This window comes from Hylaeus anthracinus, unplaced genomic scaffold, assembly GCF_026225885.1.
Source record: "Hylaeus anthracinus isolate JK02 unplaced genomic scaffold, UHH_iyHylAnth1.0_haploid 3, whole genome shotgun sequence".
Lineage (NCBI taxonomy): Eukaryota > Metazoa > Arthropoda > Insecta > Hymenoptera > Colletidae > Hylaeus > Hylaeus anthracinus.
Genome location: NW_026535284.1, coordinates 12,858,536 through 12,878,275, shown reverse-complemented (window position 1 = coordinate 12,878,275; position 19,740 = coordinate 12,858,536). Strand labels below are relative to the sequence as shown.

Here is a 19,740-nt window from a genome sequence, read left to right as displayed (position 1 = left end):
ATTAAATTGGGGTTCTCACGATACCATCGTTTATCGAATGAAAGCACGTCACTGTCGCAATTTTCTCGTGCATGCGCAAAATATTGTGGTAGACCTAACACCAAAACGTCAGCTAACATGGCTGATTGAGTAAAGGTAATCGGTGACACAGTGTTATATAAATTTAAGATGGCTTTCTCTGAAGAAAAATCATATGAAGAAAAATTCTTTTATTCCGAACCAAAAAATCAACCAACTAGGTAAGAGTCATGTAACGTGTTTTAACGTTTAATTTTTTGAGCGTACATTCGTTTCAAAATATGAAAAGAATAAATTGTCAAAAATAATACATAAAAGTTAGGTTAATGACAAACAATAATAGATGGTATAAATACGATATTTAACTTCGTTGTTGCGTTATGAACAGTACATAAACTGTAATTTATGCTTTTCAGACATTATGGAGCCTATGCTGCTACACCTGCTTTTACAACCCCTTTAACACCAGCGGAAGGTAGTATGCACTCATTTCAAGATCTGCCACGATGCAGAGATTTCGAATTACGTGCTGTAAAATGCTTGGAGGCTTATGGATGGTACAGACTGAATGAAAAATGTGAATTATTCATGAAGGATATGTACGAATGTGTATTTCGTGCGAAACAAAGCAAACGACTGTATCTAATGACCAAGGAACACAAACGTCAAATAGCAAACGGAGAACGTGAATATATCCCAACTCCACGTGTTGATTTGCTTTGAATTATACGTCAAAGACATATCTCTATTCCTTAGAAGAATGCATAGGCAAGTTTATCGAATATGTATGTTTCTGCGAGAGAAGCATTATCTAAGGTAATTTTTCGAATTTACTGTTTCGTCGTGAAGTACTTAGAACATCGAAAGTGTCTAATTAAATTGTTAGATGGAATGTAACATACAAGTGGAAAGCAAAACGAAGCATATTGTGAGTCTTTATTTTTATCATTTAGATAGTTTTCACCCTCTTTTTCCCTTTTCCTTGTTTATATCGTTGTATGCGATTTTTTTTATAATTTCGAAAAAAAGATTAGAAAACTCAAAAGGGATTAGAAAGTAATGTTATATTCTCATTTAAAATGAACGTAAAGAGTGCGAGAGACGAGGTAACGTTCCGTGTATTTCGAGCAGACGCCGCTAGATGGCGGGAGTATGCTAAAATGGAGACGAATGGCGTAACATATGTAACGGCTTGGCGGGCAAGGCGGGTATGCGAGGGAGCAGAGAGAGATACGCAAGCACGACGGTAGGTTGCCGACTTGTTAGGCCGGAAGGCGGGCGCACCTGTCTGTCATCAGCGCCGACTGTCAATCTTACTGACGCTGGCGCACACGACACGAGAACCCGCCGCATTCGTAGTGTTTATCTGTCACGGTTATCGAGAAATTAGTCGTTACGGAAAGTAAATCGTACAAGAAAAGGCAGCCCGAGGGATCAAAACGCAGAAAAGTTACAGAGAGATACGCCGGTGAGTTGTCGAACGACGTATCAGTTAGTCTGAGAAGAAAACGCGAGAAGGAAAGAAGCCGCGAAGAACTCGCCGTGTGATAACTGTTCAACGGCGTGGACACGGTGTATTTCAGTGCTATTCTCCCATTCACTACCACTCGTACATCCGAATCCCATAACCAGCGAAAACCGAAGTGGTTAGTTTGTTTCACGCGAACGTTGCAGATTTCGCGATCGTGCGGTTCCCATCACGCTCCGCGTGCAAGCGTCCCCACGTATTGTCGCTCGGATCTCGTGTTCTTTCATTTTTTTTTTCTTCTGTTTTGTTTCATTTTTAGTTCGTTCAGTTTGCGTGGCTACGACACGTGCGGGGTGACTTGTAATGGTAATCCGACAGTGTATTTCCATCTTCTTATCAACCAACTCTTTTCTGTTTGACAGTTCATTGAGTAACGAGTAAACATTTCTGGCACGAGGACATTACCTACACCGCGTGTGAGTTACGTTTTCTTCGATTTCTTCGCTATGGACCATCGTATTGGTGAGTGTAAATCGATCGAATAGTTTAGTGTGTGCCTGCGAATGTAGTCTCGCGACTCGTATCTCGCGATTTCGATAGAGTATATCATTTTTTTTCTGTACAAAATTTCGTATTCTTTGCACGTTGAAAATTATATCGTGAGACGCCATCATCTATGATGCTGCAGCGCGTGGCTTACCTAGCCAACACGCAGCCAGCGAACAGGCTAGCTCTGCTCGGGCACGTGGTGGCGCGCCATGGCGCGGACTTCGTTACTTCCACGGGGCTCACCAGCCTTGCTGCACGGAATCCGCTCTTTGTTATAATTACCAACTGTCATTCTGCTTTTTCCGTCGTGCCTTCCATGCCTGCCTGCCTGCCTGCCTGCCTGGCTGGCTCGTTCACTTTGCGTGCACGCGTACCTATCATACGTGTATATGTTTACGCGCGCTTCCTTGTCTCCTCGCCGCCACGACTGTTGCCTGTCTGCAATAGTATGTCTACTTTTTCATTCTATTTGTTTTCATCCTTGGACAAAAATTAAAGGACTATATGATTCTCAACTTGTCAAACATTACGCGATAAAATCAATCCACGATACATCTAGTAGACACTTTTTAACCATATTTCGTTTACGTCACCGACGTATATTATTTTTAACTCGAGTAGAAATAACCTTTAATTCGATTAATTTCGAATATAATATATTACCAAAATTAAACCTCGGCGTACGTTTCATTGATTTTGTTTGATATCGTTGGCAGCAACTTTGTACATTCTACCTCGTAATTTTGCCACAGATAAAAGCTGTACGTGCTTTTAACGTTGCTAAGTGATCGTATTTGTACATTAAACCTCTTTTGAAAAAGTTGAAGGAGCACGTGTTACACGGATTAATGTCTGCAGGAATTTGTAAAGTGGTCGTAAAATGTTGAATTCACTTATATGAATGGTTTTGTCGTACTTCCGGCGTGAATAAATATGCCGAATATACTTGCATAGCATTGATGCTAGTCTTGCGTAACAGATCAGATAAAGATACGGGACAAATTTAACGGAAACATACAAACGCGTGTCTCGTTTCTTCAATCGAAATCGTGGTGTTTGATTTCCGTCTTGGTTTTTCTTCTTGCGTACGTACATATCGCGTATAAACATTTTTGCGTAGAAAAAAATATATGACGATACAATGTTGATTTATGAGCATGCGTTGGTTATGTCATGAAATTGTAGCCAGTCGTGAAAAGGTGACATTGACAATAATTCACTAAATCATTCGCGATACGTAATGTATGAACACAACTTAATTGCGATTCAGTGTCCGTGAACATTGAATGAATGAGAAAATGTTCAGTTGGTATAAACGGGGGAAAATCAAGTTCGGATTAGAGTCCAAGATTAGCAACTCGGTAAATGGGTCGCGATACACGACATTATCTAGCTTTGGTCAATGGCCAGCGAAACTCGTTTGAGAAGACACGAGAGTATTGTGTAACACACCTAATAATAGTAATAATAGTGCTACTAGTAACGGCACGAGTAATATAAGTATGTAATGCTGATTATTATTGGATCATTTTTCATGCTATAGAAATTAATTCATTGATCCGATTCGAATGCCAGAGGCGCGGCTACATCTGGCACCTAGAAAACGTTTTTACTTACTGGCTGAAAATAGTTCAGAGTTGTTTGCTCGATTTAATTTTATTATTCGCGTCGGTAGTCCTCGAAATTATCAGACGCAACGGATCATTGTAATTTCATGGATATTTCAGGATTCATTCTTCTTCCTAGACGTTACGTACAAAGTAGACGTAGTAGTAAAGTTTTTATCGCTTTCTTCTACACATAGTCTCTGCGGTTTTCGAAACCCAAACGTATTGGCCTTGTTCGACATTGTAGCACTCGTTTCTGTACGTCCAACGTTCCTCTTTCGTTGCATCGTAAAGCAAGTGTGCCTTACTCGTGTTACAGATACGTTACTTTTATTTGTACGACTGTGTGTTCCGCGATCGATTCGCTGGTCAATGGAAAAAGGAACAATGAAGAGTGATTAGAATGATTAGGTCGGAAATAAGAGAAACGATACGCACGAAGGCACACCGCGTCTGTCATTGTTAGTCTTCAAATTGACGTCGTTTATTAATTTGCATTGTTTCTTTTCGTTATCCGTGCACGCGTGTAAATCTAGCAAGGCAAAAAGGAGGGGATACGAGGGAACGCACAGAAAAGAAACGGTTCGAAAGATTGCGTTAAGGATAAAGCAAAATGTATTCCGTAAAATGATCGTAGCGTCGTGTCCTCGTATCTTTGCCTTGTTACGTAACAAGATAGTCGCTCGTGCCCTCGTCGCTGCTCGGTTATTCCGATAGCTTCCGAGTTTTCGATACGCCTCTTTACCGACCGTCCGACCGATCACCGAAATACCGCGTGCGCGCACGAAAGTCGAGAAAGATCATGTAAGGAAAGCCTACTATTTCGAAATCACGATATCGACGACTCATGACGATCTGGCCTCGATCATATCGACTAGGGTCTCTGACATCAACAACGTATAAACAATTTAGCAGCGTGTCCCATTCGTGAACAGTGAAGTGGCTCGAAAAGAAACGTCGAGAATAGCCAGAAGGACGAATAGATTAACAAGAAGTTGCAAATGTTAATTTTATCGGCAGACCTGGGTGTTTCGCGTATTGAATTATCGCGACGTATTCACCCATCGGACGATGCTTTTTCCATAACTTCCGTCCGACTTCGTTTAATTGCATGTAACTGGTTCAGCGATGAGTTCGTTAGCAATGCGACTATTATCTGGGTAGCATCGTTATCTTTAGCCCTTTCTTTCTTTGGGTTATTTATTCAGTGTTCGAGGTTATCATGCCGAGCGTCGCGAGATCGTAGAGGCTATCGTAGGTGGAATACGTCGCGAGACAAATTTCCAGTGACGCCGGTAACGATAATACGATCTTGGAAAATGTACGGTAGGAATCGTTGTTGGTTGACACGTGTGGAAATTTCCGAGTCGAAACGATACGTAGTTTTATAGTTGAGTAGGTTTCATCTAGGGGAAATTTGCGCTTGTATTTTCTGTTTTATCGAAACTCAAATTAAAAATGAAAAAGAACAAATTATTTCCTATGATTCGTACTGTTTTAAATAGGACGAACCTCCCGTTATAGATGTCAGATTGACCTAGAACCCTTTGGAGACGTTAAAAAAAAAAAAAAAAAAAAATCATTCATTATACATACAAAAATTTACGTTCTAAATCAGATGCAGATTGAAGAGGTTGCTCCCCCTCGTTTATAGTAGAATTGATGTGAATGAAAATCCACGATAATGGTTAATGGTATGGGCATCCGCCGAAATTAAACGATTCTTGACACGAGCTGGCCGCGAAGCGACGCGAGACACGAGCAGCCCAAAGACCGTAGCTAAAATCGTTCTATGCCCTGACCTACGAGGAATGTTCCTCCCCTCTTGATTCGATGTTTCTTTGCGTGTCGACGAGTCGAAGCACGGCTGTCTTTTGCTCTCGAAACACCCCTGCGAGAGATTCCGTCGACGTCGAATGCCGGCCGGCCGGCGAACGGTCACCTCTAGGTGTCGACCTGGCGGCGAATCGAACCGATTTGGAAGTTCTCAGTTAAAGAAGATTATACCGTCTTATTTTAATCAATCGATCGCTTGGAAAATACTTCAGAGAACGTTAATACCCACTGCTTCGTGCGAGCTGATAATCGAATCTGTTGTAACCAGTGGCGTAACAAACAATTTTTGACGGAAGTAGATAAAGTTTAATTTTTAGAGAAAAATAACCTACTTGTGGTTGCAGCCGCAAGAGATTGCAAGGCATCGGTATGTCTTGAGATTCCCTGCAGGTTTTATACAACGCGTTCTTATTCTAAGAACTAAATCAGAAAATGAGGTGTAAAGGTATAAATGTAGGAAGAGAAGGAGGGAACGAATGAAACGAAGTTAATAGGTAAATTAAGCAAATTAGTTGTATCTCTTCTCAATCGTCTCCTTCCCTTCTTTAGATACCCCAACGCAAATGAAAACGGTTTTCAATTATTTCTAATACCAAACTAATATATTTCTAAGATAATTACTATTTAATTATTATTATTAGAAAGTCGAAGCTTCCCAAATTGAGGGGAGGGGTTTTTTACCACGTGCGTGAAAAAGTCAAGTCGTTGCTGGTTCGGCTTGGTTTGCGTTAGCGGCCGACGGCTAACAAGAGGTACAAATTCGCTCACTGGTTGCACACACGATCCAGCATTCGTTTAAACCGTTTAAGGAATCTAACGAATACTTGCAAAGCATTTAGAGACGAGTCACTAAACGGCTTCTATGAGTCGCGGTCGAACAAAAGTCGTTGGACGATCGAATCTGGATGAAGAAAGAGGTGCGCGATGAACTTCTGAAAAAGATCTCGTATGTACCGTATGATAACGAACAACACGAATCCTCCCGCGGTTACCTACCTGTACGGTTTCTTGGTTCGTGTTGCGCGCGAAAGGTGATCATGGTTACGTGATGATTTGTGCCTCCGGGCATGAACATTTTCACCCTTTCGTTTCACTCGAGTTCCGTTTATTTTTCTTAATTTGCTTTTCGCATTTACACCTCCTCCTTCAGTTTTGTCTATTCGTATTAGACCCGTGGACTAGATGAACTTTTCTGCGTTCAAATATTCGCGCCCTTCGGCTGAGACTCGAGCAGGGACGTGCCTAGATATTTTGGGCCCCAGGATATTGGTGGAATATTGCAGTCGTTTCAAATTCAGATCTAGCGATTAAAGTACTAATTCCTCGACTTACTGTTATCGAATGCCGATAACATTTGAATATCAAAAAATTCATAGTATAGTCTAGCTCCAACACACTCCATATTTATCCGAGAGGGAAAAACAAGAAAAAAGTCAAGGGTACAATTTTTCTATCGCGGGTCTAGATAAAAACCACTGAAGAAGGTAGTTATTGTAATATAATTACCCCGATACTACTGGTGACTGATTCTCGATAACCAATGGGAATAAATTTAATTTCTGACCGAAGCGATAGGAAGAAAAAGCATAAGAAATATGGTAAGCATCTTATCGCGTTACGAGTATCATCGATCAGAAAGAACATAAAATGTAGGTTGTCTCGATAAGATAAAAATATACTTTTACCTTATCCAAAACTCTCAGTCTGGGGAAAGAATAAATATAAGAGCGTGAAGTTGGAAATATCCCTCCTTAAACCGAGCCAAGGGTTTTTCCCTGTACCTAGTGGTGGACCTCAGGTAAAATGTAAACGGTTCATTCGGAACGTTGGATAGTTGTACAGGAGAATTTAAAAGTCGTCCGGTCTCTGGTATTCGTGGCGTTTGATTAAATATGCATAATCGTGTGTCTAAGTATATCCGGTATATAAACAGAAGTCGTTTGCTCGACGCCTCGTGCTGACTTTTACAATACTATCCGTCTTCGATTTTAGTGGAAGCGACAAACGCGTTTCCGTTATTCGCCAATTTCCGCACTAATGGGAACTGTACGGGTGGCCTAAACTCGAAATCGAAGTGAGAAACTTCGAGTTTCGCCTGGAGATGTTATAAGTGGCACATTCCGTACCTCGACTAACTCGCTCCCTCGAAATGTTCACGCTTTTTCTGATCATAGATCATGCTTTATCTTCTAGTCTTATCTCGCATTATCGCTTCTCGTATCTCCTCTCGTCTTCGGTGGTGTTGAACGAGTATCATTTTTTTCCCCAACGCATACGATAAACGTCTACAATTTCCATTACTTTTTTCCCATGTTCGAGTAAACGCCGTAGCGATCGCGTGATATCCGTTATCGCCCGAGTTCTTAACGAAAATTTGTTCATTTCTATGGGTAAATCTTCAGATAAAAAAAAAACGGTGCAACATCTTCACGAACATGGTCTACAAATATTGATTGTGTTATACAAATGTTAGAAAATGTAATTTAAATATTCAACGAATAAGAGTTTTATTTACATTTGCATTTTTTAGAGGGGGCTGAGAAAATGTTTATTCAGTTTAATTCCAAATCCATAAATTCGTATGTATCATTAACGGAATTGCATGAAAAATATAACTCCACGATTAGAGCCATCTCGGCTGAAAATAGTCCGATTTACGTGAGATGAGGTATCATTTTTAACCGACTTCGGAAAGGAGGAGGTTACTCAATTCGACATGAGATAAGGTAGCTCCGATCTCTGATGCTTAAAATTACGAAGTGTTAAGGATTTCGAGCTCAAAGACCGGATAGGCAGCTGCCACGGGACGCGTTTCCCGCCAACGAGCAAACTCGCACTTGGTGGGGGTAGCATACGCTATCGTTACTAGGACAACGGGCCAACGGGTCTCGTCGTATGATCATGAAGTCTGCATGGCGGGAAAGATGCGAAGGGAAGGGGTATCGACGGAGAGAGTCCAATGGCTAGCCGGGAAGTAGGGACACGCGCGCGCAAATCTCTCTCTCTCTCTCTCCCTCTCTCTCTCTCTCTCTCTCTCTCTCTCTCTCTCTCTCCCCCCCCCCCCTTCCTCTTCGCGCGACACATGCAGCCAGTCTCGTGTTTGTCTCCTTCTCGTCTTCTTGTCAGACCTCTGTCAAGCCGGCTTCCGAACATGGTTGGCCCAGTCGCGTTCTGAACGTCGTACGGCGGGGTTCGGTCGGTTCTCGATAATGAAACGTGAATGACAAGAAACGTGTCGCGTTGCTTCTATAGACTTTTCGCTCGTTGCAAAAGAACTGGAAGTGAACCAAGTGTAATATACTTTCTAACCTAAAAAAAAAAAAAAACGAGAGAAGAAAAAAAGACGAAAGCTTCGTCGATCTCTGGACTCTGTTGCTCGGCCGATAGTTGACGCGTGCAGGGAATGTCGCGAATGATTTATGTCGAACCCGCGCAAAAATAGATCCGCGTATACGTTTCGACAAAATTGCGCATAGGGTAATAATAACAAAGTTGTTCGCGGTTCAAATTTTAAAGGAGACCGTATGCAGGGTGGGGGGAACGGAGGGGCGAGAGTGTCAAAGAGCAGCAGGGGGACGTGAAATTGCTTCGCAAGTCCCGTCAAATGCAGCCGCGCTGGGAACGACGTCAGGGCACGTCATCGTCGTCGATGTTGTTTTTATTACGATCATCGACGTCGGAACGGTTTCGTCCGATAAATGGAGAAAAAATAATATCGTGTAAGGTTATTGAACAACCGATTACCGCAGCTTCGCACGTTGCCGCGATATCTAGAATGCGGGGTGAAAATCTTTCTTCTCGTGTCGTTTAAGTTTCGTCATCCAACGAAGCGGAAGCAGGGATGAAATAGATCGTAAATCGAAGTGTTACAAAGTGAAACGTACGGCATTTGCGATAATCATCATGACCCTTCGAACAGAATGACACGAATGGACCAAAATGGGACGTGTAACGATTGGAGAAAATATGGACGCACACGTAATGTTTTGAAGTAACGGATACTCGGTCGTCGAAATCGTTGGTTACATCTTCGGTGCTCTGTCGAAACATATGCGCATCATCGAACCTCGCACATCTTGACGAATAGAAGTGTCTGTGACATGCTACCGCCACCGGCTATGCATTTGGAACAAAAAGCCAGTACCGAAAAATTGACAGGTACACAACAGCAATATCATCATCAGTATCATAGCCATTATTATCACGATCAGCATCAACATCATCGACATCCACAGAATCAGCAAGAGTATCATTGCCGTCGTCGTCGTCACCGGAACAACGACCACCACCGCCATCGTCATCATCATCATCACCACTATCATCATCGTCACAAGCATCATCGTCAGAATAATAATAATAACAACAACAACCAGACCGAGCAACAGCAGCAACAGCAACACCGTCGCCGTCATTCGCGAAATTCCGATTGTCGTCGCACGGTATTGCCATTATCGTCGTTGACGTTACCGCACTGTAACGATAACTCGTCGGCGTCCCAACATACGAATATGTTTGCAACAGGTAAGGCCGACGAATGACCGTTCGAAGGTAATCGCGGCGATAGGAAAAATTACTTTCGTAGAAAGTGACGTTCATCGGTCGACGTCTCGCAAAATCGAGAAATCGAGCGAAACGTCGCCTCGTGTCGTCGTTCGAATAGCAATCTGGACACAAAATTATTATGCAATACAATCGTTTTCGTTAAGGCTAAAAATGAATAATCGATTTTAAGATCAATCGATCACCGTCAGCGTAGACTTGGCACGGAAAGTCGTGCCTGTTGCGCAACTGGCGCCCATCTCCCACCTAAACTCTCTCTCTCTCTCTCTCTCTCTCTCTCTCTCTCTCTCTCTCCTTCTTTCTCGCGCGTGAAACATAAGTGGCAACGTCTCTCTCTTAGCTCACTTGCAATGCATGCGATCGCTTCCGATCGTCTTTTTTTTTTTCCTTATCGTAAACAGTTTTCACAAATACAATTTCTTAGCGCTAGCGCAAGTAGTCCCGTTTCTTTATCGAGAGAAGTATTCGAGGTTATGTCAATTTCTTGGAGCAAGTTTCGCGTTACGGTGGCATGTAGCATGGTTCGAAGGGTAGAATTTAAACAAAACGAAAATGTCGCGAAATCTATGGGAAATGCAACGAAAGATAAACGTAGATCGACCCAAAAAAAATGACCACGTGGTGTACTCGCGCGCCTCGTGCTTTTGCCTCTCGCGTCTCGAGCCTCATTTTTCTAAGCGCGACAGGCCATGAAGATACGAGGAAGAACGAAAGAGAGAGTCCATGGTATGGCACTGCTCGCGTGTATGGGCGCGCGCGCCCGTGTGCCAATACAGTCAAGAGACTCCCTGTGAGTATGGCTGTAAACCCCGTGGCACGATTCGACTGGAAACCCGAATCGTCCGGGATCGTCTTACCACGTGGTCTCGGAGCTTAAAGAAACTTTGCTTTTTGCCGTTTGGTCAGCAAAGTATTATCAATGGCCGGAAAGATGACGCAAAAATAATAGCAAAACTGATGATTTCCGCGTGATTTGTTGAATAACAGGAACGTGTCTAGGCGTTTCGCTCCCCCTTTTCCCCACAAGCAATAACAGAATTATCGTTAGAAGTAATGTATGGATAGATATTTCTGGAAAGTTAAGCTTGAAAGTGTTGAACTGACTTTTTTTCTGATCTGTGACTTAACACAAAAGTACTTCAGAAATAGTAAGCGTCGAAGAGGAAGTATGACGTTTGACAGCTATACACCTAAATTAAGAAATCTCGTCTACGATTCCGAAAAGCTTCAGACCGGGGTAAATAACGCGTAGGTACAAAATTCATCGTCCGCGACACACGGATGTTGCATATGTATTTGCGTTTAATGTGCGTAATCGGTGTATTCAATGCAAAATATACAGGACATGCGCACTCGAGTAGATGTCACGGAGGTTAATCGACAGTCTTCTTTCGGCTTCGAACTTTTCTGTAACTGTGTCGTTCGCCCGTTAGCCACGAAGAATTCGTGGACTAGGTTTCGGGACGAGTTCGATCAGGGCGTTTCGTTTCTCTTCTGTCGAAATTTCGTTTCTTAGCGGGTTAGGCGAGTTGATGGTATTAGAACGGGGCGCTAATCGCGCGGAGAGAAGAGGGGACGGGATTCGTGGGTACCAGACAATGAACTATAAGCCAGCAGGGTGGAGTTAAAGGTTAAGAATATGAAGTCAAAAGCCGCGGTAGTATTATACGTAGTTGTATTTTCGAACGTGGCGAGGACACTGCTAATTAACGTTGCGCTACAATGATCTTTTGGAAAACATCCAATCGTGTTACGGGTCACCGACTGTCGTTGCGGCGGGTGCACCTTCAGAGACAGGTATCTTAGGTGAGAAACCGTTCGCTCGACTTAAAAAACTAAAAGAGATATATCCTCGAACTCTGAACACCAGTATCGCCGAGAGAGCACGTAGGATATTACATCTGCGATCTTTGGATTACGCCATTTCTCGCAATCTTTCGAAATCGAGGCAGTCGTACGCGCGATCGCGACGTAACGTTGTGTCACCTTCAACCAACATTGATTTCATTGTACCGTAATTAATCGTTCGATTATTAACGGAAGTTGATTTCTCCGATCTTGTACGGAGATTAAGAGCGCCTCGATAATCGCGATGACGTTTCATTGAGGAACGACGACCGGTATGCGATGTAATTGCGGGTTTGGTTATACAAATGTAAAGCATTATTTTTATGCTCGAGGTTGGATCCGCGGTCGTACGTTTTTTGTTTCTGTTTTTTTTTTTTTTTTTTTTTTCTACTTTCTAAGATGCTGAGAAGGTGAGGACTGGTTGTCGGATAGGGAACGCTATTAGTGCACACGGTGCATTCGTGAACTCGCTGGCAACTCGTTGTATATTTAGCTCAATGGAGGAAGCCGTTCCGTGTACCGACCAAACTAAGGTAGCTGTGTGTCTCTTTCTTTTGGCTAGCCACCGGTTCTCGTACCATCGAGTCGATAATGCCTACGTACAGTTTTGTTACTGTAACGCTCGCCTGTGTTTCTACCACCCTCGTCGTCGCGGCCATCCTCATCGTGACACATAGTTTTCGTCTAGCCGCGAGGAGAGCTTGGATCCTAATTTTGTGCTGTCGGGTTACTGGACCTTACGTAACTACAAACTCAAGTGCTAAGATTAGTCGACGGTACGAACTAACTAGGACCGCAGATTTAGTCTACGGGGGTATATAATTTCACGAACAAGCGGAAAAGTCGATCTCTCTTCGTTATTTCGTGAAACCAGGAGGATCCGTATCGAAATTGATCTTTCTGTGTTACCAAAGATGGAGAGGAATGTAGGAATCTTGTCTATTTTTCAACGATATTTGATAGAATGTTATCTTGAATAGGATTTTTCAAAGTATCGATGAGATTCTAGTAACAACAATTCGTAATCGGCGAAAGACACTTGAAATGTTCGAAGCTGATTAGGTTTTTTACCAAGCGATTTTTGACGATCGACCGTATCGTTACGTATTCTTCGGATAGTTATCTTTGGTCCCGCGTTGCCTTTCGTATTTTCCCTCCCTTGGTTGATGTGTTTCCGGTATTGCATTCGTCGATGTAATCGGGAAACGTGGTGGGGGAAGCGTTCGAAAATTAAGCTGGATAATCTTGTTTCGTCACTATGTATTATCGATTATGGATAACGAGGACGGGAATACGAAAATAGAAAAAAAATGGTTTATGTCAATACGATAAGGAACGTATGTAACAACTTCACATGGTCGCGTGAGCGATACCGAAACCGAAGGTTCATTAATCTTTTTGGCCTCTGAGGACCTTAATTCTAATAAGACGTCGTTTCCGTGTTTGTTCTCGCGATCGTGACGAATTTATCGCATTTACAAATAATTGTTCTCACAATCGCAGACATACGAGAAGCGGGGTCCTAGGCATCTTCATTTCTAATACTTGAATTTATTATATTTACAGCAGTTTATTTTTTACGTAATGATTCCTATCAATTAAGAATTAATGAATCAATTATCGAATGTTTCTGTTCCAGCAAGGGAACGTTTTCCTTCGTCGAGCAGTACGGACGACGACCAAAGCGGTTCCGACACGGAACACGACTCGAACGCGTTGCGCGGCAAAGTCCACTCTGGAATACTTCACCACTCCGGTCAGCATTCCGTGAGGAAACGCCGAGGGAACCTGCCGAAACACTCGGTGAAGATCCTGAAGCGATGGCTTTACGAGCACAGATACAACGCCTACCCGAGCGACAGCGAGAAGCTTACGCTCAGCCAGGAAGCGAATCTCACGGTACTTCAGGTGGGTGCTGCATCCTACTTTCCGTTTCACTTCCGTACAGTTTCCTTTCAGAGTGGATCGTCTTCAATTTCATGTGTATGAACGATGTATTGTACCTGTCACAGGTGTGCAATTGGTTCATAAACGCCAGGCGACGAATCTTGCCGGAAATGATACGAAGGGAGGGGCACGATCCTCTTCAGTACACGATATCCCGACGCGGTAAAAAGATGCCCGCAGGAAGTCACCAACAATCCTCCAACCTTGGTTCGAGAACCAATCAGAATTGGGACTCGTTGGCTGGCATGAGTGCACCGAAACGCAGCAGGGACCACGACTACGAGGATCCCGCTGGATTGATGTACCGGTGCGTCGATGTTTATGATTGATCAATATGTAATTGTCACGTGGTTGTTGTGTAATATTCCAATCGTTATTTTTCAGGAGCGAGGAGGACAGTCCAAACGATTACGAGAGCAGTTCTCACAGCGAGGAGGAACGTCCTACGACCCAGTGGCCAAGCGTGATAGTTTACCCTTACTCGGAGACAAAAATCGAGCAGAACGTGGGGCAACTTGGTGCTTACGAAGAGACGATTGCCCATCCGGCACGGCGAGGGTACGTTTTCGCTTGATTAAGGAGTTATACCACTTTGATAATTTAAAAAAAAAAAAAAAATTCAATTCAGAAGCCCCTTTTATCTTCCAGGGACGAGGATGAATCTTCCATGGGGAACGAAGCTGCGTACTGGAGCGCGCCCAGACAGCATCTCATTCAAACCCCCGATGTTCAGCATGAAACCGAAGTGTACAGTACGCGTAACGCTCATAGTCCTCATACGGATGAGACGCCGCCACCAACGCCACCCGAAGAGGATAAAGACAAGTTCAAGTGTCTTTACTTACTGGTCGAAGCAGCTGTTGCCGTGCGACAACAGGAAAAGGAACGCGAGGGGGCCGTACCGGTTTAACAAGAGCAACGGCGTTGCTCGTCGTTTACACCAACCTTCTTTAGCTTCCAATTCCATTACCTCATGGAGAACACAGAACAATCCTTCCGCTATAGCGTTGCCGTCGTGACGATTCTCGAGTCTCGCTCGATATGAATATTCCTTCCGTTGTTCCTCTTTCTCGCAATTACGAAATGCGTGAACCAAGCGGAAAGCGAACGCAATTCGAAGCAATCGTTTCCTTCCGTGCTATCGTTTCTTCAGCAATTGAGACGAAAGCTCTCCTTGCGGTACTGACAAGAGGAGAATTTAAAAAAAAAACCCTCTCGAGACTCGCAGAACTAAAGATAACTGGCTAAAAATAACCAAACGTTTTCTCAACTTATATATATGATGACAATGTTCTCGAAATGTTGTGGACTCTTTTTTTTTTTTTTTTATCGTACGCACACACGTACGTGGTTCATGTTCACCGCGAGTGCGATGTTTCTAATACGCGCGTTCAACATTTTCAAAGATAGTTTGAACTTTCAGTATTTAAACCGCGTTTTTTCAAGGCACAAGTTCTTACCAAACGGGAAACGAGTTTTAAAGGTGCAGAAGGTTCCCGGGAGTTATTTTTCAAGAGACTGAAGTGCAGGTTTCGATCAAATTAAACGTATCGAAGAGTACGTACACTACTCGCGCACGAATCCTACACATGAAACGACGCACCGGACCAACAACAAAACGGTTTCGTTTTGTTTTGCTTTTTATGTGCTTCCGTCGATGCGTCGTGAATAAAGAAAACGCACGAAATCGACGGTGAAACGAGTGCCAAAATTTTCTACCGCAAGTGAAAAGTAACAACCAAGTGTAACAAGAGGAGATGTCGGTCGGATGTCAATTTTCATATATTCGTCGAATTCTACGCACCGTGTTACCCGTAAATTCGGAATATTGAAATCGCCATCTTCGTAACTATTACTATGCCACGGATGCGTGTCTCTTTTTTTCTATTAACGTACAGAGGAAGAAAGGGAGAACGGATAGGAGGGACGAAACGGATTACGTGTGTCATCGATACGAACCGAAAAGAATATTTGAGAATTCATAAGTATCGCTTACGTCTTTCAAAAAAGTTTTATATGTTGCCATATATTCCCTCGCTATTCATAAACATTCACAATGAACGTATGTACTTCGAATCAGTTTCCGTGAACGTTTCCACCATAATATTTTGTCAGGCAGGAACTAGCCAAAGAACATTGAAAGCATTTCGTTGCGTTCTGTTTTTTTTTTTTTAATTATTTTTATTATTATTATCATTATTATTACTACTATTACTATTAATATTATTATTATTTTGTTCTTTCTTTTCTGCCGAGATTAGCCGTTGTATCGTATAACGTTAATGATTGCGTGTGCCTTTCCTTCTATATTACAAGGCCGCACAGGGCCTAAATGACAAGTACTTTACGTTACTTTACGTATATTGTTTTTACCTTTTCTTTCCCTCGTGGTTGTTAACTGTTACGGCATTACGCACTGATCGATAGCAATTGCGACATTGATTGCGTTTATCTTCGCATTTACGTTAGACGAATAAGACTGCTCGAGAAGAGATTCGTTCATCCGTTCGACGCGTTCGATGCATCACTCTCCCTTTCCTCCTAAAAACGGTTGCCACGTTACTGACCAGTCGAACACTACCGATCGATCGTTTGTTAATTGCGCGTCGATCGTATTCCTTCCCCTCCCCTAAGAAAAGAAAAGGGAAGAAATCGTTGTCTATTATAACAAACGATGAAACACGGAGACACGCAAGCCGCTTGTTAGTTGCATTAAAAATAATATACACCGAGCGAAATATAAGCGCGTGCGTGCCTATCAAAAGATACGTGTATAGATGATAAGTACGTATACATAGATTTATATTATACAACCATATTGACGGTTGAAAACGTATGTTATTATACAAGTTCGAATTGTGAGAAGATTCGTTAATTGGGGATCAGCGTCGTAAAACACGGATCGCGAATAGAAAAATCATTGGTACAAACGCCAAAGACTTAACTGTTAGCTCTATCGATAATTAAGTTCATTTAAATAAATTTCGAATAGACGAGTCCTTTTTGTCGAAAGAAAAAAAAACGAATATAGGTAATAAATGTGTTCGTTGTGTGTCCGAGCGTTTGCAAAAAGAACATTCGTTAAAGATGTAGAAGCGGAGATTGTAGGGTGAGGGGGATTAAAAAAAAAACGAAGAGTGAGATAGAAGTGGAAGATGCAGGCGAAGAGGAAAACGAAGAAAGCAGAAGGTGTTGGAAAATTGTGCCTATCGAGCGTGTATTACCGCGTTCCTTGTTGTGTATATCGCGTGGTGAAAGTGTGAATGTAGATGCGAGCGTGAATCGATGCGGCGAAACGTGTATCGCGTGTTTACCAACACGTTTATAGAACGTGAATTATCCGTGCACGTATACGCATCGACGCGCGAGCTAGATTCAAAACCGTGTTCAAACAAAACAAAGTTCTTCGATGTACAAAATACGATTCAAATTTATTTTTAAATCGCGATAATCCTCGCGGTCGCCAAGACCGCCTCGTTACAAAACTGTTAGGGGAATAATTTGCATTAGGGTTAAGGATAGATCTCTCTCCGACGGAAAAAAAAATGCAAGTCTACGAAAAACGATCTATCGCGCTCGCGCGAAGAATAAACGTGGACAACAACGAGGATGATGATGATGATGATGACGAAGACGAAAACGGCGAATAACGACGACAAAGACTTAACACACAAAATACGTAAAATATGTGCCACGATCGAGAGCCGTCGTTGTTTATGCGATTTCATCTTTCCCGGTACGTTCGTAATCGTCTGTTCCGTGAGCGATTATACATAGTGTAGCGCATGTTCTCGAATCCATTTCGCGTTCTCTTGCCTTCAGGCGCAAAGATTTGGGAGGGGAGAAGCAGAGACGAAATACACACGTGTGAACCAAGATTATTCGTATCGAAGCATCGAATCTTCAGAGTTCCTAAATCGTTTTTTAATGTTTACATTATCGGAGAGACGAACGGTAACAGAAAACATGGACGGACGCGTACACGAGTGCCGCCGAATCGATATCGAGGCGCGATGTTATTAAAACGGAAAAAAAAGCAATAAGTGTGCCTTGTTCGGGCGTTCTAAACGCGTACCGATAATAATATTTAACGAAAATTAACGTCGAAACATTCGCCGAATTCGTCGAATTATTTCTAACGTATTTACTACTTCAGGGAAAAAACAACTTTTTAATAGGGATGGTAAAACGAAGTTTAAAAAAAAAAAATGGAAACATATCTTTCGCATCCTCGTTTTGATAAACTCTTATTTTTTTTTTTTTTTTTTTTTTTTCTTTAGGAGATATGTAAAAAGTTGTATCGGTTTAGATGCGCGAGCGAAACCGCATTATGTACAACGCTGTTTCGTACGCCGCATGATTTTTTCAGCGAAAGAGTATCGTGACATTGGAACAGAAGCGAATCGGAGAAAAAGCGTCGTTTAGGAATGGAAAATGACTCCCCTGTAAAGAAAAAAAAAAACAGACAACGATTCCTCCAAATCAGCATTTATTACCAGAGTAGAAGAGGGAGGAGCGTGTGTGTGTGTGTGTTTATAAGAGTGAAACAGGGGGGGGGGGGGAGCGAGAAGGGAGAAAAAGCACGAGCAGACACGTGTCGTTTCATCTTTCTACCGTTCATCGAACATTGAAGGGCATGCATCCTTTCGTGTAAACGTTTAAACAAATTGAGTAACAAATTCTCGTACAGTTTTTTTTTTTTTGTCTGCTAGTCGTGCTTACGCGAAGACGAAAATGAGAATGATCGCGCGTACGATATGCAGGGCGATAGAAAGAAGGATCCAAGAATCGGGGGGGGCATCGTACCGTTCGATTAATTTCTTAAAATAAGTAGAAGATGTCCAGCCCAGGGCAAGATAGTTCCGTAAACCAACTCTGCCAAACCAGTGTATCGATTTTATGTGCCAGTAGTGTAAGAGGATTGTTTCGTTTATAGTGTACAGGGGTGAAAATAGAATTATCGTCGATCGCCTACTCTTATATTTCCTTGGGACAATCTTGGCTCATTTTAAACGACTATCGGTACACCCTTAAGTTCTAGAGTTTCTTTCTTCTTTCTATCTTCCTGTGTACGTACAAGTATAAACATACGTGTACACAAGTTTTACATATACATATATGTATGTATGTATGCATGTATGTGTATTTGTATGTATTTGAATACATACATCCGTGTACGCGCGTATGGGTTTTTGATTCAATCGTTGCGATTCGAGTCACGCAGAAGGCCGAACAAAAAAATACCGTGAGGAAGTTCTAGTTGCGAAAGATTATTCTTTGGATTCGAAACGAGTGATACAACGTTCGATTAAAATTTAGTATTCTTTAAGTTGAACCGCACACGCGTATATCGGGTGCCATAAAAGAAACGGTGTGCTTGAACCGTAACGTTAATGTCACCGGGTATTAACCTAGGGTGTAATTCTGTTTCATGATAATGTTATTATTTTTCGGCGGTAAAAGTGCGCATTGTTTTGTCTCATTTTTTTTTTTCTTTCGTACGCGGTGTTAATTGTACGTAACCCCGCCTGCCCGCGCGCGCGCGTATGAACGTCACAAAAAGTCCTGACACCGATTTGCCCCCAGGACCGTACCTTATTTTGCAGTGCGTTTCCTAGCGATTTTTTTATTTTTCTCGTTTGTTGACTATTGAAAACGAAGAAAATTTCTGATCACGCGGAAACTTAACTTAGAATCCAGATTGTTTCGATTAACCACCAATTCATCCATGGATTACCTTGGTTCGATAGACTTGAGTCAGGATTACGCACGGCCACTCGCCCACGTGGGTTCTCCGAGTAATTTAGAATTAGTAATACTGTATTGTTCGATTCGCAGATTTACAATAAAGTACGTTGTGAATTTTATTATTAACGTACGCAATATTCTTTAGCGTGTCTCTCGCCC

General features: G+C 42.4%; 2 protein-coding genes across 5 annotated transcripts; both read left to right on the top strand.

The window, feature by feature from the left end:
• The first annotated feature begins 92 nt into the window (after positions 1-92).
• On the top strand, positions 93-939 carry LOC128894150 (uncharacterized). Its single transcript, XM_054155644.1, has 2 exons — positions 93-239; positions 435-939. The coding sequence occupies exons 1-2, from the start codon at positions 169-171 to the stop codon at positions 739-741; spliced, it is 378 nt and encodes a 125-aa protein (XP_054011619.1). The 5' UTR covers positions 93-168; the 3' UTR covers positions 742-939.
• A 117-nt stretch (positions 940-1,056) lies between these two features.
• Positions 1,057-19,707, top strand: LOC128894128 (homeobox protein TGIF2LX-like). 4 transcript variants are annotated; one of them, XM_054155605.1, is made up of 6 exons: positions 1,057-1,486; positions 1,909-2,008; positions 13,526-13,794; positions 13,899-14,140; positions 14,218-14,391; positions 14,482-19,707. In XM_054155605.1, the coding sequence occupies exons 2-6, from the start codon at positions 1,993-1,995 to the stop codon at positions 14,741-14,743; spliced, it is 963 nt and encodes a 320-aa protein (XP_054011580.1). In that variant the 5' UTR covers positions 1,057-1,486; positions 1,909-1,992; the 3' UTR covers positions 14,744-19,707. The 4 variants fall into 4 exon arrangements, with proteins under 4 accessions (XP_054011580.1, XP_054011581.1, XP_054011582.1 ...); XM_054155606.1 differs by lacking the exon at positions 1,057-1,486 and adding an exon at positions 1,516-1,664; XM_054155607.1 differs by lacking the exons at positions 1,057-1,486; positions 1,909-2,008 and adding exons at positions 7,433-9,636; positions 9,852-9,999.
• The last annotated feature ends 33 nt before the right edge of the window (positions 19,708-19,740 follow it).

Coding starts and splice junctions, on each gene's coding strand:
- LOC128894128 (XM_054155604.1), top strand. CDS start 9,579: ATGCTACCGCCACCGGCTATGCATTTGGAACAAAAAGCCAGTACCGAA. Junction 13,795..13,898: donor CGAATCTCACGGTACTTCAG/GTGGGTGCTGCA, acceptor TACCTGTCACAG/GTGTGCAATTGGTTCATAAA. Junction 14,141..14,217: donor CCCGCTGGATTGATGTACCG/GTGCGTCGATGT, acceptor GTTATTTTTCAG/GAGCGAGGAGGACAGTCCAA.
- LOC128894150 (XM_054155644.1), top strand. CDS start 169: ATGGCTTTCTCTGAAGAAAAATCATATGAAGAAAAATTCTTTTATTCC. Junction 240..434: donor CCAAAAAATCAACCAACTAG/GTAAGAGTCATG, acceptor TATGCTTTTCAG/ACATTATGGAGCCTATGCTG.